This window comes from Calonectris borealis, chromosome W, assembly GCF_964195595.1.
Source record: "Calonectris borealis chromosome W, bCalBor7.hap1.2, whole genome shotgun sequence".
In the NCBI taxonomy this organism is placed as follows: Eukaryota; Metazoa; Chordata; class Aves; order Procellariiformes; family Procellariidae; genus Calonectris; species Calonectris borealis.
Genome location: NC_134351.1, coordinates 712089 through 725342, shown reverse-complemented (window position 1 = coordinate 725342; position 13254 = coordinate 712089). Strand labels below are relative to the sequence as shown.

The following is a 13254-nucleotide window of genomic DNA, read 5'->3' as shown; positions in this document are numbered from 1 at the left end:
TGGGAATTGGTGTTATATCAGTGTGAGTGGGTTGTGCTCATAGGGGCAAGAGTTGAGGTGGAGGCATAGACGGTAGTATGCTGTCCTGCACTATGAAAGCTTGCTCCTTTTTATTGTACTCCATATGGTGGTTACTGGGGGAGTACTGGAAACAAGAATGGTCCTGATTCATATTTGTACTGCAGACTGCCTGCACGGAGCCAAAATGTTGTGCTTCCTTCATCTGTGATCATCTCAAGTATCACCACTGTTGAATTGAGGATTTTTGTGTGGCTGTCAAGTCAAGTTACATTTTGAAATACGTAATAAAGACTAAATCCTGGGTAAAACAGAAACTTGCTACATAGCAGAATTGTGAGATAGTGGTATCAATTAGGGAACTGCATAGACAGCTAAGATATCCTTGTATTGAGGAGAACAAGCCAATAAGTAGACTTTTGTCAAGACCCCTTGGAAGTGCAGAGATGGTCTTGTTATAAATGAATCTCTTGCAGAACAGTATGATCTGTGACAGAATGGATTCAGCCTCCTCTAAGAAGGACTGGGTAGCTTCGTAGAGACTGAGAAACTGGAACGAAGATAAACCAAAGCAAAGGGTATTTGAAGAAAGTTTAGGTCAAAAAGAATTTTAAACTATTTAAAAAGAAGTGGTAGGCCTTGATATTTGCGGTGAGTTTATTTAAATGTTCTGAGGTGGTTGATGCCTGAAGTCAAAGCACAAATTCGTAACTGCCCATTTCTTCTGATACACCAAAAAGAGTTTAAGTGTTGCTCAAGTTCCTTTAGGAATGGGATTGTTTAATGTAAGACCTCTATAGCTGTCATACTGGTTTGTTAAACTGTTTTCTACCAGCTTAGTTGATGCAGTTAAAAAGACACAAACCTTTGTGAGCCTATGAGCGTACTGGTAAATGAGTATACAATTTTGATGCTGCATAGTGGTCTGTTTTGGCAGTGATACTACCTCAGTACCTTTACAACAGAGATGTATTGTTACCAGCTGGGACATCACTTTGTTTGCAGCAATATAAAGGATCTCTTGGAGAATCATAGACTCCCAAAACCAAGTTCCAGAACTTGTTTCTCAGAGCTTAGAGACTTGCCTGTCACATTGCATTAAGTCCATAGAAAATCTTCGTCCCATAAAGACACAAAATAGTAGTGATAATAACTTTAAAGCTGCTTCTTTTTGGTAGTGAGAAAGCCTAGGCATCTTGTTCCTTGGGTCACTTCTCTGTCCCTTTTCTTCCCTTTTTTAATCTTGTCATGTTGTGAACTTGTTGGAAATGAATGGAATGCGAAGAACTTTCTTCCAGGCTAAGGAGGAAAGAAGGCTTAAAACTCAATTTGTGACAGTCTAGTCCTTGTGCAACCTCATTGAGTTGTGGTGATTGAACCAAGAGCAAAGAGGTGTTTTCCCTCTGCTGGCAGGTCTCTTACTGCAGCAGTTTAGGCACTTCAATCTGAATGTGAGTAATTGAGGCCAAGTTTCCAGAAGTGACTGAAAATCTTTACCAGTGTGTAAGTTAAGGATGTAACAGTAGGTTATAATTAAGATCATGAGTACTTAATTCGCACTGCATGTTTCAAAGTCTGGTAAACATAAATGTCAGTTTGCCATCCTCAATTTTCCAAGGAAAATCAAAGAAGTATTTGTGTATCTTTGTAATAATTCAGAAAATTGAGCCAAAAGGTTTTCTTTTTGACCCATTAAATTCTGTGATGCTTGCGGGAAGTAGCTGTATAGTGCTGAATGAATTGCAGGAAAATAAATGAAACTGTGAAGAAATTATGAATCAGATTTCTTAGAACTTGTTTGTAATACTTCCAAGGAAAATACTTTAGTATTGCAAAACACTAATCTTTCAGAGAATTTGTTTTTCTCAACTGCTTTCTTAAGAGATGTTAGTGATGCAAATCAGGAGAGATTTAAACAAAAAAGTCAAAGTCTTTGGAAAGAGCAAGTTGTCTTAATTTTTCTGTCCTTTAAATTGAAAAAAATATAATTCCTCTTTGTCTTGGTTAATGTTACGTGATTGTGATGCTTAAAAATTGTACTTAACACACTCCCTTTAACTGTGAAAAACAGCGGAGGAAGTGTTAAATGAGGAACTGAGGTAGCGATCTTCAGGGCTAGGATATAGAGGCAAGTTATTTTAGAGAAAGAAAGGCAGGGAATTTTCAAGTCCTGCAGCTACTTTGGAGTAGCTGCCTGTGTGATCAGCTAGCAGAATAAGACTGTGTGTGGAGGAAGTTAATATAACCCACTTCCCTGCTAGGCAAAGATTATATGATTTCCAAATGTGGTATAATCTCTGTTTCAGTCTGTTGACCACATGGGTTTCTGCTCAGGTTTCAGCCTGTTGATCAAATTATTATGGTTTCTTTCCTCAAACATTCTCTGTTAGGAAAAAGTTCTGATGTGCGGCTAAGCCGTTAAACACATGAGGGGAAAAAAAGCAGACAAAAAGAAAGCTCCTGACAGAGTGTAATAAGAAGGCTTGGAGGAAATTATAATCTTGAGTCTTGTACCAGGATATTTGCGATCTCTTTGCAGCTTTTTTTTTTTTTTTTACACAGCTTCTGGTTTGCCCTATACTATTATATAAGGTTATTCTCCTAGCAATCTGGAATACTGCTTCTGTACTACACTTTCCTAGAATCATAGAATGGTTTCTGTTGGAAGGGATCTTAAAGATCAGCTAATTCCAACCCCCCTGCCATGGGCAGGGACACCTTCCAGTAGACCACATTGCTCGAAGCCCCGTCCAACCTGGCCTTGAACACTTCCAGTTGTGGGGCATCCACAACTTCTCTGGGCAACCTGTTCCAGTGCCTCACCACCCTCATCATGAAGAATTTCTTCCTTATATCTAATCTAAATCTACCCTCTTTCAGTTTAAAGCCATTACCCCTTGTCCTGTTGCTACATGCCCTTGTAGAAAGTCCCTCTCCAGCTTTCTTGTAGGCCCCCTTCAGGTACTGGAAGGCTGCTCTAAGGTCTCCCCGGAGCTGTCTCTCTTCCAGGCTGAACAACCCCAACTCTCTCAGCCTGTCTTCATAGGAGAGGTGCTCCAGCCATCTGATCGTCTTTGTGGCCCTCCTCTGGACTCGCTCCAACAGGTCCATGCCCTTCTTATGTTGGGGGCCCCAGAGCTGGATGCAGTACTCCAGGTGGGGTGTCACGAGAGCAGAGTAGAGGGGGAGAATCACCTCCCTCGACCTGCTGGCCACGCTTCTTTTGACACAGCCCAGGATATCGTTGGCTTCCTGGGCTGCAAGCGCACATCAACCGATACCCCCAAGTCCTTCTCCTCAGGCCTGCTCTCAATCCATTCTCTGCCCAGCCCGTATTTGTGCTTGGGATTGCCCCGACCCATGTGCAGGACCTTGCACTTGGCCTTGTTGAACTTAGAGGTTCGCATGGGCCCACCTCTCAAGCCTGTCAAGATCCCTCTGGATGGCTTCCCTTCCCTCCAGCGTGTCGACCGCACCACACAGCTTGGTGTTGTCGGCAAACTTGCTGAGGGTGCACTCAATCCCATTGTCCGTGTCACCGACAAAGATGTTAAACAGTGCTAGTCCCAATATCGATCCCTGAGGAACGCCACTCGTCACTGGTCTCCACTTGGACATCGAGCCGTTGACCACAACTCTTTGAGTGCGACCATCCAGCCAATTCCTTATCCACCGTGTGGTCCATCTGTCAAATCCATGTCTCTCCGATTTAGAGACAAGGATGTCGTGCGGGACAGTGTCAAATGCTTTGCACAAGTCCTGGTAGATGACGTCCAGCTGCAATGTGTTTTCATTAAACTATAAAGAAGGAACTACTTTCTCCCAAAACAGGGAAATAAGACTGACGCTAAAAAAAATGAAATTTTTAGTATGTATACCTATTTTGTATCTGATTGTTCATTTCTGCGAGTAATGAAATGGTGATGAAGTGGCCCTGTACCATTCACTGTTTCTGTGCTTTTGCTGTAACTCGTTGTACGGGGCCTAGCTAGGATTGAGTTAATTTTCTTCATAGCAGCTCATATGGTGCTGTGTTTTAAATTTTTGACCAAATCAGTACTGATAATACCAATGTTCTAACTTTTGCTGAACAGTGTTTGCACAGCATCAAAGCCTTCTCTGTTTCTCCCTCTGCCCCCCCAGTGAATAGATTGGGGGTGTGCAATAGGCTGGGAGGGGACACGATCGGGTACACGACCCAAACTAAACAAAGAGATACTCCATACCATATAACATCACGCTCAGCAATAAAAGGGAAAAGACAGAGTCTTGGAGAAGCTAGCCATCTTTTGCTTGGGAACTGGCTGGGCATCGGTCTACCCACGGGAGGTGGTGAGCTGTTGCCTTTGCATCACTTGTTTTGTTTTCTTCCCTATTCTTCCACTCATCCTTTACTTATTAAACAATTTTTGTTTGTTTGTTCATTTTATTTTGACCTCCAAGTTTTCTTGGTTTTATTCTTCCTTTCCCTCTTCCCCCATCCCACTGGCGGTGGGGGACTGTGTGGTGCTTATCTGCCCACGGGGTTAACCCACAGCACTAGTATTGCAGCAGCTAGTCATTAATGTGTAGCATTGCTTGTGGTCCCACTGGGGTTGTTAAATGCATTTTACCATCCATAGCAAATAATGCTTTAAACTAATGATTTTTGGTGGCTTATCAGCTCAGTGTTGCTGAACACCTTGGTCATAGGTCCATGTGTTTTTTGACAGCAATGTGAGGTTAAACTTTCTGTTCTGCAGTTGACCTGCCCCCCCCGATGACCTTGGTTATACCAGTGGATCTGTGTTTGGGGTCATGCTGTAACTAGATCCCTGGAATGGTCTAGGTTAAGAAAACAACTGGATCATATCAGACCGGTGTCAGAATTTCACTTATGCTATTTCCTGGCAGTTAAAATTTGAAGTGGAAAATTTTACCTTGCAGACTGGCAAAAGAAAACCCCAGCCCTGTGTTCTACAGGAGTCAAAGGCATAAAGCTGAAACCAATGTTTCAGCTGATAAGGTTGCATGAGGAATAGTAGAAAAACGCACTCTGTTGTAGTTAAACTAACTCTTACTGTTTTGATCCATCCCTCAGGCTGTGCTTAATCTTAATCTGAAGATTAACAACTCAAAGAAGTTGTTGGGAGTAAGAAACTTGTAAAACTGAGAATACCTTTCCCAGAGGGATCTGTGATGCCATTGGAAGTAGTATTTGCTTTAGTGAGTAGAGAGCAAGAGGGATTGAAGTATCCTAAAATTAAAATCTCTGAATTATCTACTTTAAATCTTCAATAAACTCTGTAGAGTACTGATCAATTTAAGCATGGATTTTGTGTAATGGAAGACAATTTTGAATGTTTTAAAGTCATATAACTAATTGGAACTGCATGTATATACAGTACAAAAATTATTTTCAAGTATATTTAATGACAGAAACTTTCTTTGCTCAAAGGACAATTTAAATGCTAATTTAAATTGTGGAATTGTATTTCTTAATAACTTTCCTAAGTGTAAATTCTTTTTTAAAGGTATAAAGATTGTTGTACAGCCAGACTCTCAAGCAGTGCTCTCTGGTCAGGTCGTCAAGCTGTGTTGTTGGGCAACAGGACACCCATTTGTGCATTACCAGTGGTTCAAACAGGAAAAAGAGGTAATAGTTGATACAGAATATAGGGCTTTTTAAGTGGTGAAAATAATAGGTAATGATTTTGGCTGATATTTTTTCTTTTTTAAAAGACTGTTACTGTTATTTACAAGGAGAGAAGATTGGTATATATACTAATAAAAACAGAAGTTTAAGAAATGCTGCATAATTACCCTACCAATGTGCTAAAATAATAAAGTGGTTCCTTATATTCAGACCACTTCATCCTTGGAGGCTAATCTTGGAATGTGACAGTAAGGAAGCTCTAAGTTTAGTTGTCTCTTGGCCTACCAAGAAGTTTAACGTGGGCTACTGAGAAACTGCCACACTGGAACAAATGCTAATCACTGATGGTCTTGGGCAGATCGAAACTGGTTTCCTAAGAATGAACAGTTGAAGGCCTGAATTCAGTGGTGCCACAGACTTCTTCAACAAAATACTGGCATGCATGTGAGCTGGTGTCTCTGGAATTTGAATGGCAGCACTTATGCCCATATTTCTGGTCCAGGTTATCTTTCTAGAAGATGAATGCACTTTTTTTTCTTAATGTTATTGTATTGTAAGTACTATTTTTTAAAATGCAGTAAGTTTATGTTATTTTAAATTGCTGTTAGGACTGAAATTTTTAACTCATTTTCTACACCTTTCTAAAAGTTTATCTAGATCATCCAAAATATGGCTTAAAAAATATGATTACAGTCATTTCCTGCTCATTACAGTTAAAATATAGATGTAGTAAAAAATTATTTTTCTGTGAACAAATGTTACGGTTTCGTGGTCATAGTTGAATATATCTTAAGATTAGAGCTGAATGTAACACACATGTGCATTGGAGTAGTGCTTAAGAAATTATTCTGAGTTATTTGTGGAGAAAGGTAAAAATTATTAATTTCAGGAAGAGCTTTTCAACTGGCTTAAAAGCTCAGAATTGTCTTAAATAGAGGCATATGAATTATTCTTGGAAGAAAGTCTGTCTCTGAGCTACTAAATACATAGAACAAGACTTTCTCATCCAGAAGTTTCAAGTAAATGAAGGGGTTGAGGCTGGTGTTATGGACATTGAAATAAATATTCTAATGTTAGATCCTGGCTTAGATTAAATCAATCTAAATTTAAATACTTCTTGGTTCATCTGTAATTCAGGTTCCCCATGGTAATTCTCCAGAGCTGGTTTTGAATCCAGTGAATGTAAACGATTCTGGCTTTTACATCTGTCGAGTGAACAGTGAATCTTCCTTTGTGTTCAGTCGGTGGGCACGACTTGAAGTTTGTGATCTCCAGGGTACATCTCATGGTGAGTGGCAAAAACATGGTCCTCTGAAAGTCTGTCTTTCCACTTGTTAGAGGAACTTGGGTCCCTGTTGCTGCCTTGCACAGATGTGAAAGAGGGCTGATTAAAAATGCGGTATCTGATTATTGGGCTCTTGTGCTGGTCACAAAAGCAGAAGAGAAATGAAGTTCCACAGCGGTGGGTAAGAATAGATAGATGGAAAACATACACGTCTCAGATCCTTTTAATTCTTAGAGGATCCTTGGACCAGAAAAGCAATTCTTTAACTCTCTTGTTGTTTACCTGTGTACCTCTTCTTGTAACTCGCTAGTGACTGGACACACACAGTCTATTCTGAATGTCTGCCGCAGGGGCTCTGGCCTAATAGTCAGGACTGTTTGTTCCCTCTTCATCTGTGTGCTGCCAGTCTGAGAAGAAAGGTACTTGGGTAAAGGAGAATCTAATGAGATTCTCTGCCTTCCTAGGAAGAAGGTCCTCTGCCTTACCTGGAAGGTCAGAACAATAAACTACAGAAGAGCACATGCATGCTGGAGGCCTGGACGCTTTAGAAAACCTAGATACCGTGGAATGGAAAGAGTGTTAGCTGCACTCTGAGGAAACAGGACTGAGGTCTGGAATAAGGTTTGGCAGGTAGCAAAGTGACAGATCTCCCTTCCAGTCACTTTTTCAGATCATAATAGGCTATCACAATCTTAGACATGTACCAGCCAGGAAAGATAAATTGGTCAAAGGCCAGCACATTCTTTCTTTGCCAGAACACCTGGGGAAACGAGAGAGAGGCTGGGGCTCCGTGGATATGTCTGTTGCAGAATGTATGTCTGCTAATGCAGTCTTTTCAACTTCATATAACCAACCCAGAAAATAGTGAAGACATGCCAACAATTTACTGAAATAAACTATGAGAGGAAGAAACACATGAGTTAAACTGAGTCTTTTTGGTGTGAATTGCGTCTTCATGGGTTTTGTAAGTGGTCAGCTAACAGTCAAATGTGTGTTACCTGCATAATAAAACCCATAGTAATTCACCTGTACCAATGTAAGTCCGTATGAATTTATGGCACTGGCTTGAAGATACCTCTGCTTCAGTGATGGGTTAATCTCCTATCTGCAGCATACGTGACGAAATATGGAAGTGGAAGAAGCGTGAGGAGAATGGAAAAATAGCAGAAAGCAAATAAGATTAAATAACTGTCTACTCAACAGTATCCAGCTAGTACTGGAATTTGTTCGTAGAGCATAAAGAAAATCTTGGAAATTTCTTGGATCTAGTATATTAATACTGCGCATTTATTTCTAGTTTCTGAGGTTGCTGGAGTGGTGTCTTTTTGGTTTCTGGTGTGGGTAGGTTTTTCTGGGGTTGTTTTTTTTGTGTTTTGGTTTTTTTTTTTTTTAACAGAATAGTCAGTTGCATTAACTAGGCATTGACTTATGCACTAAGTCTACCCTTTATAAACTTTCTAACTAAATAGACTGGACTTGCTTGCTATTGGCCTAAAGATGAGTGAGATAGAAATCAACTGCACTGTTTTCAGACTGTGAAGAGTATTTATTTTGTCTTATGTCATGAGTCAAAGGTGTTTTCCACTTGCATCCCATGTATAAAAATTATTCGTGTCAGGAAAAGAGATGGAGAGAACTGATCTTCCAGTAAAAGATCAAAAGCTATTGCAATGTCATTTGAGGTGACCTTTTTACATCTTAATCTTGAACATATTCTCAGTCCCTTATCTAAGCGATCATTTCTTCTGCTTTTCCTTTGCTCCTACTTCAGGTTCTATTCAGTTAGAAACCTGCAGTTTTAGATCTTTCTAAAGATTACACCAGGAAGCTGAGATGAATAAGCTTGTAATGACTACTTTAAAAAAAAAAAATCTGAGAAAAACAGACATTTCTATATGGGCACATGTCAGTGGCTGATGTTTGTTAAGTGTTTTTAGCTTTGGGCTTTTTTAAAATATTTACCATAAGGTTTGATGCTCAGTTTAGAATGAGAAGAATAGGGATATGCTAAAACTAACTGATTTTCAGTTTTAAATTCTTACTCCTGTGTCCACACTTGCACACAAGATGGATCCTCAGTCCATCCTTTAGTAGCCACTCTTCTTTGTACTTGGCACCTTTCTGTAGAGCCTTTGTAATCCTACAGGCAGGAATAAATAATGCAAAGAGGGCTTTTATTTTTTTTTTACTTCTGGGGTATATTTAATGTGCATTCCTTTTTATTTTTCAACTGAAGAACTGGAAAGCCATTGCTACTCTTAAAGGACAAGTAACTTAATTTCATTGCTATTAAAACAGTCTGTTGTAGTTACAGGAAGATGTGGCCATATGTTGTCAATTCTTGTTAGTCTACATGCGGTTAGATTGTCTCACCCTTTCTTTTCTTTTTTCTTCCTTTTTTTTTTTTTTAAGGGAGCTTAATTGGTTTGCCTGAAAACAAGTTGCGCATTTGTATTCAGCCTCAGTCACAAAACCTGACAGTGGGGGATGCTTTGGTACTAGAATGTGGAGCTGTTGGAAACCCAATTCCTCGTTACCAATGGTTCAGAAATGGATTTCCCTTGGCAAATGGGAGCAAAAATGTCTACATGGTAAGTTACTGTGAAGTGCCAGCCTTAGGGGGAGTAATGTGTAACCACCTTTAACTTACCACATAAAGCTTCCTTGAAGAAAATAACTTCTTCATAGCCTTGATAACCTCTTATGGAAGTACTCGCTATAAGTTTTTCTCCTGTTGTGTAACTGGCCCGTACTGTTCTGAGGCTCTTGGGTGCATAATTTTAACCCTGAACATGTTTCAAGTCGTAGTCATGGGATGTAAGGCTATAGTGTATTTTGGATCAGTGTGACACATTGACATAACAAAGATTAAGTATCAGTAAAAGTGAAAGCTTCTCTTTCTATCTTGCACTTGAAAGCATCTGATTTGTACGAGCTGTTGCATTCAGTGCTTAACGCATCTCAAGCCTGTGAGGTAGATTTGCATTCTTTCTTCAATTCTTGAAAGCATTTCTAGAACATGCATGTTGTCCATGAATGAGGGTATCGGCAGCTTTTGGATTTGATTAGGCTTTGCTTTTAGTTTTCACTCTTTCTTGCATGTGGGCTTAAATGAAACTGATACCAGTATTCTTTTGGGGTCTGGCTGGATGACTGTGATGATGCTTGCATAGGTAACTTATGTGGATGTGGAACATCAAGGGACATATTGGTGTCACGTATTCAATGACCGGGAAGATCAAGACAGCAAGAAGATAGAAGTCGTTATAGGTAAGAAGTTTTTCTGTTTGATATAGGTCAGCTGATTTATCAATTTCTTCCCTATCATTAGAATTTATTTTTGAAGCTTGTAGTATTAAGCCAGGCACATGCCTTCTGTATTTTTAGTTATCCATTTGTTAAAATAGCTGTGCTTGCTTGCAGCAAATGGAATTTTAGAGCTTTATCAGTTATAAAGTGCTTTGGGGTTTTATGGTAACCAGCATAGAAATGCTACCATTTTTTGGCATTACTAGCATGTACATGGCTTGTCAGCAGATTGCAAGCTCATTTCTTCATGTTTTTTGACAACTAAAAACAGTTTAACCCTTGTTGGTGATATGAACTATGTTACATTGAGTCCTTCAGTTAGATTATTCATAGCAAGCAGAATAAATGAATATGACACGGTTTAGTGTGTGTGCATGTATTTGGAGTAAACTAAAGAGGAGAAGATCTGTTTGAATAGCCTCCAGACCTATCTGGGAATACTATTGTGTAATTTGTATGAAAAGTTCTTTCCTATCCTAAGAAATATTCTAGTTTAGTACTCCTGAGTTTTAGTAATAATTACTATACAGTGTTGTGGTCAGTGCTGATTTATACTGCTGTAAAATGAGCCAGATTGCAGAGAAGCTTGGAAGTGACCTTTGTCTTCCACTTTGTGTGCCAACTCTCATAACTGAGAGCAATTGTCTTCCAATTCCCCCCCCACCCTTAAAGCACAAGGAAAGAAAGCTACGGCAGTGGAGTGCACAGAAGGTAAAGTAAATCTTTAGTTGTGAATCAATTTTTAAAAATTAATGATGGGGATGACAGATTGTTGAGTGTGTTGCTGAAAAGCATGTGTGAGTTAAGAGCTTCAGTCTACTTTAAAGCACTGATGTGTGATGCACCGTTCCTTCTGCACACGCTTCTCTCTTCTTTGCCTTGATACCGTGATCTAGAGCACACAGGAGAAAAACCAAGCTACTTTCTTCTGTAGTATTCAAAGTTGTTGGATTTTTGCATTGGTTTTGTGTCCTGCACTTACAGTTTCTAGTGAAATGTAAAGATCTTGAGATTTCTTTGACTGGGCTCAGGAGGTAACATCCTTGCAAGAAAAGCTGAAGATGTTCGGGAACCTGGGTGACCTTGGAGAGCTGGATAGAGCTAGTTCCACTTTCAGCTCTGTGTATGCAAGAGGGGTTTCCAGCAACCTTATTAGCATGATTTCTGTTCTCCTCTGCATTGCTGCAATGGGGAGGAAGAAGCGTATTGTGACCTTTAATGTTGATACCATTCCTTGATTACTGAGCATCTCAAAGGCTGTAATCTCTACGTCATAGGGGATCATATATAAAGATGTAGGGCTGCTTACAGCAGCCACTGCCCAGCTTACCTACCAACAATGAAAAAAACAAATGTATTTGCAAACTACAATAAATGGCTCTCTACCCTGTTTTTTCATAGAATCATAGAATTATCTTGGAATTAAACTGCTCTGCAGCATTTCTTGTTTAACCAGCGCTGATGTTCCCTTTTAGCCCTTTTGTTAAAGGTTTAACATTGTGAGGGGATTGTGTATTGTCACTCGCTGGAACATACAAGTGACACACATTCTGGTGTCAGCTACGTCCATGGCATAGCTTCCGAGACTGATCATCTCTTTGAGCCTTCACATCTTTTCTGGCTTGGAGGTGTCTGCATTACCTGACGGAGTGCTATGCAGAAGCCTCCTACTTACCTGTAATTCAACTACCCTTTGAAGCAGAAGATAACCACTGTATTATCTGTGGGGGTCTATACCCAAACTACAGTTTGCTTGGATGCAACATCATTCTGCTACTAAGCCACGTTAACACCTACAGTGGTATCACCTCAGGTCGCTACAGTCTCCCACGTGGATATATGAGCCTGCTTTTGTGGCTTAAGAGATCTGCCTGGGGCTCCACTGCATGGAGGAAGCCTGCTCTAAGAGACCTCTGCTGCTTCAGATAAATTATTTTTCTTTTCCATAGTTTCCAGTGTTCTCAGAATAATCAGGTGAAACCTGTGGTAGCTTAGAATGTTTGAAAATTGTATCTGAAATCTTTCTGAATACACATGGCTTTACAAAGTAAGATTTCTTGCTCAGGATGTTGCTTATTCAGCAGCCCTTCAAACATCTATTTTTCTGATTCTGACATCTTGCTCCTTATTCATTCAAACTGCTTGCATGCTTGTGGGATTGAGGCATGGTACGTGTTTCTCCCTTTGTTTTGAGATCTACTATATTTTAATGCTGTGTCTATCATAGCTTAGTATATTGATGTAGGATTTTCTCTTCTCTGTGTGTGGAATAAACATATGAAAGGTTAGATATACAGAAATGCAACCTTTTAGAAAGGTGGTTTGTTTTCTAACATTCGGCTTCTATTAATAATGGCATGACACTTATTATATTTTTCTTAATAAAAAATGTACTTTTTGCTTCTTGTTTAAACTATGATTTTATTGGTGTACTTCTTCACAGAAGATCTAAGTGATCTTCAAAAACCAGGTAAGTGATAAGTTTTGAAAAACTTTAATTTCGCATCTTCATTTTATGTTACAAATCACTGAAGCCCAGCTGGGTTACAGTATATAGTTTACATTATTTGGATGCATTTATAACTGGGGATTTAATAGGGGCGGATCTCACGTTAAGAGCAGCACAACCATCTGGTTCCAATAAATTAACTTGAAGAATATAGTGAATTATAGGGTTGCTGTTATCTTTGTAAAATCACACAAAACTGCTCTTTTACACTGCATTATACTTATACAAATACAGAAGGAATTATCTTTTGCTTTCATGTCTGTGGCTTCTTTGGACTCTAAGTTTTAGTATGTTGCTGCTTTTTCAGATGATTAAGGAGAAAAAGATGTGGGGTGTCGGGCTGTCACGCATGATATGTTGAATTGGTATATTTCTTAAATTCATGTTGGAGTGAGCTAATGTGATTTGAAGCCTGTTTGATGTTTGTTACTATGGAATAGTACTCTATAATGGATTATCCCTGATACAGTGTTCCCAAAATCTCAAATCACAAGTCAT

At 39.5% G+C, this 13254-nt stretch overlaps 1 protein-coding gene across 3 annotated transcripts in view; it reads left to right on the top strand.

Moving 5' to 3' along the window:
* LOC142074910 (mucosa-associated lymphoid tissue lymphoma translocation protein 1-like) overlaps positions 1–13254 on the top strand; it is a 36792-nt gene that overhangs the window by 2996 nt on the left and 20542 nt on the right. Inside the window, exons 3-8 of one of the 3 annotated variants that reach the window (XM_075135878.1) lie at positions 5532–5653; positions 6791–6941; positions 9351–9529; positions 10112–10208; positions 10920–10958; positions 12691–12717. In XM_075135878.1, coding sequence (XP_074991979.1) covers positions 5532–5653; positions 6791–6941; positions 9351–9529; positions 10112–10208; positions 10920–10958; positions 12691–12717 — 615 coding nt within the window. The remainder of the gene's footprint in view (positions 1–5531; positions 5654–6790; positions 6942–9350; positions 9530–10111; positions 10209–10919; positions 10959–12690; positions 12718–13254) is intronic. The other 2 variants (XM_075135879.1, XM_075135880.1) reach the window with 2 other exon arrangements.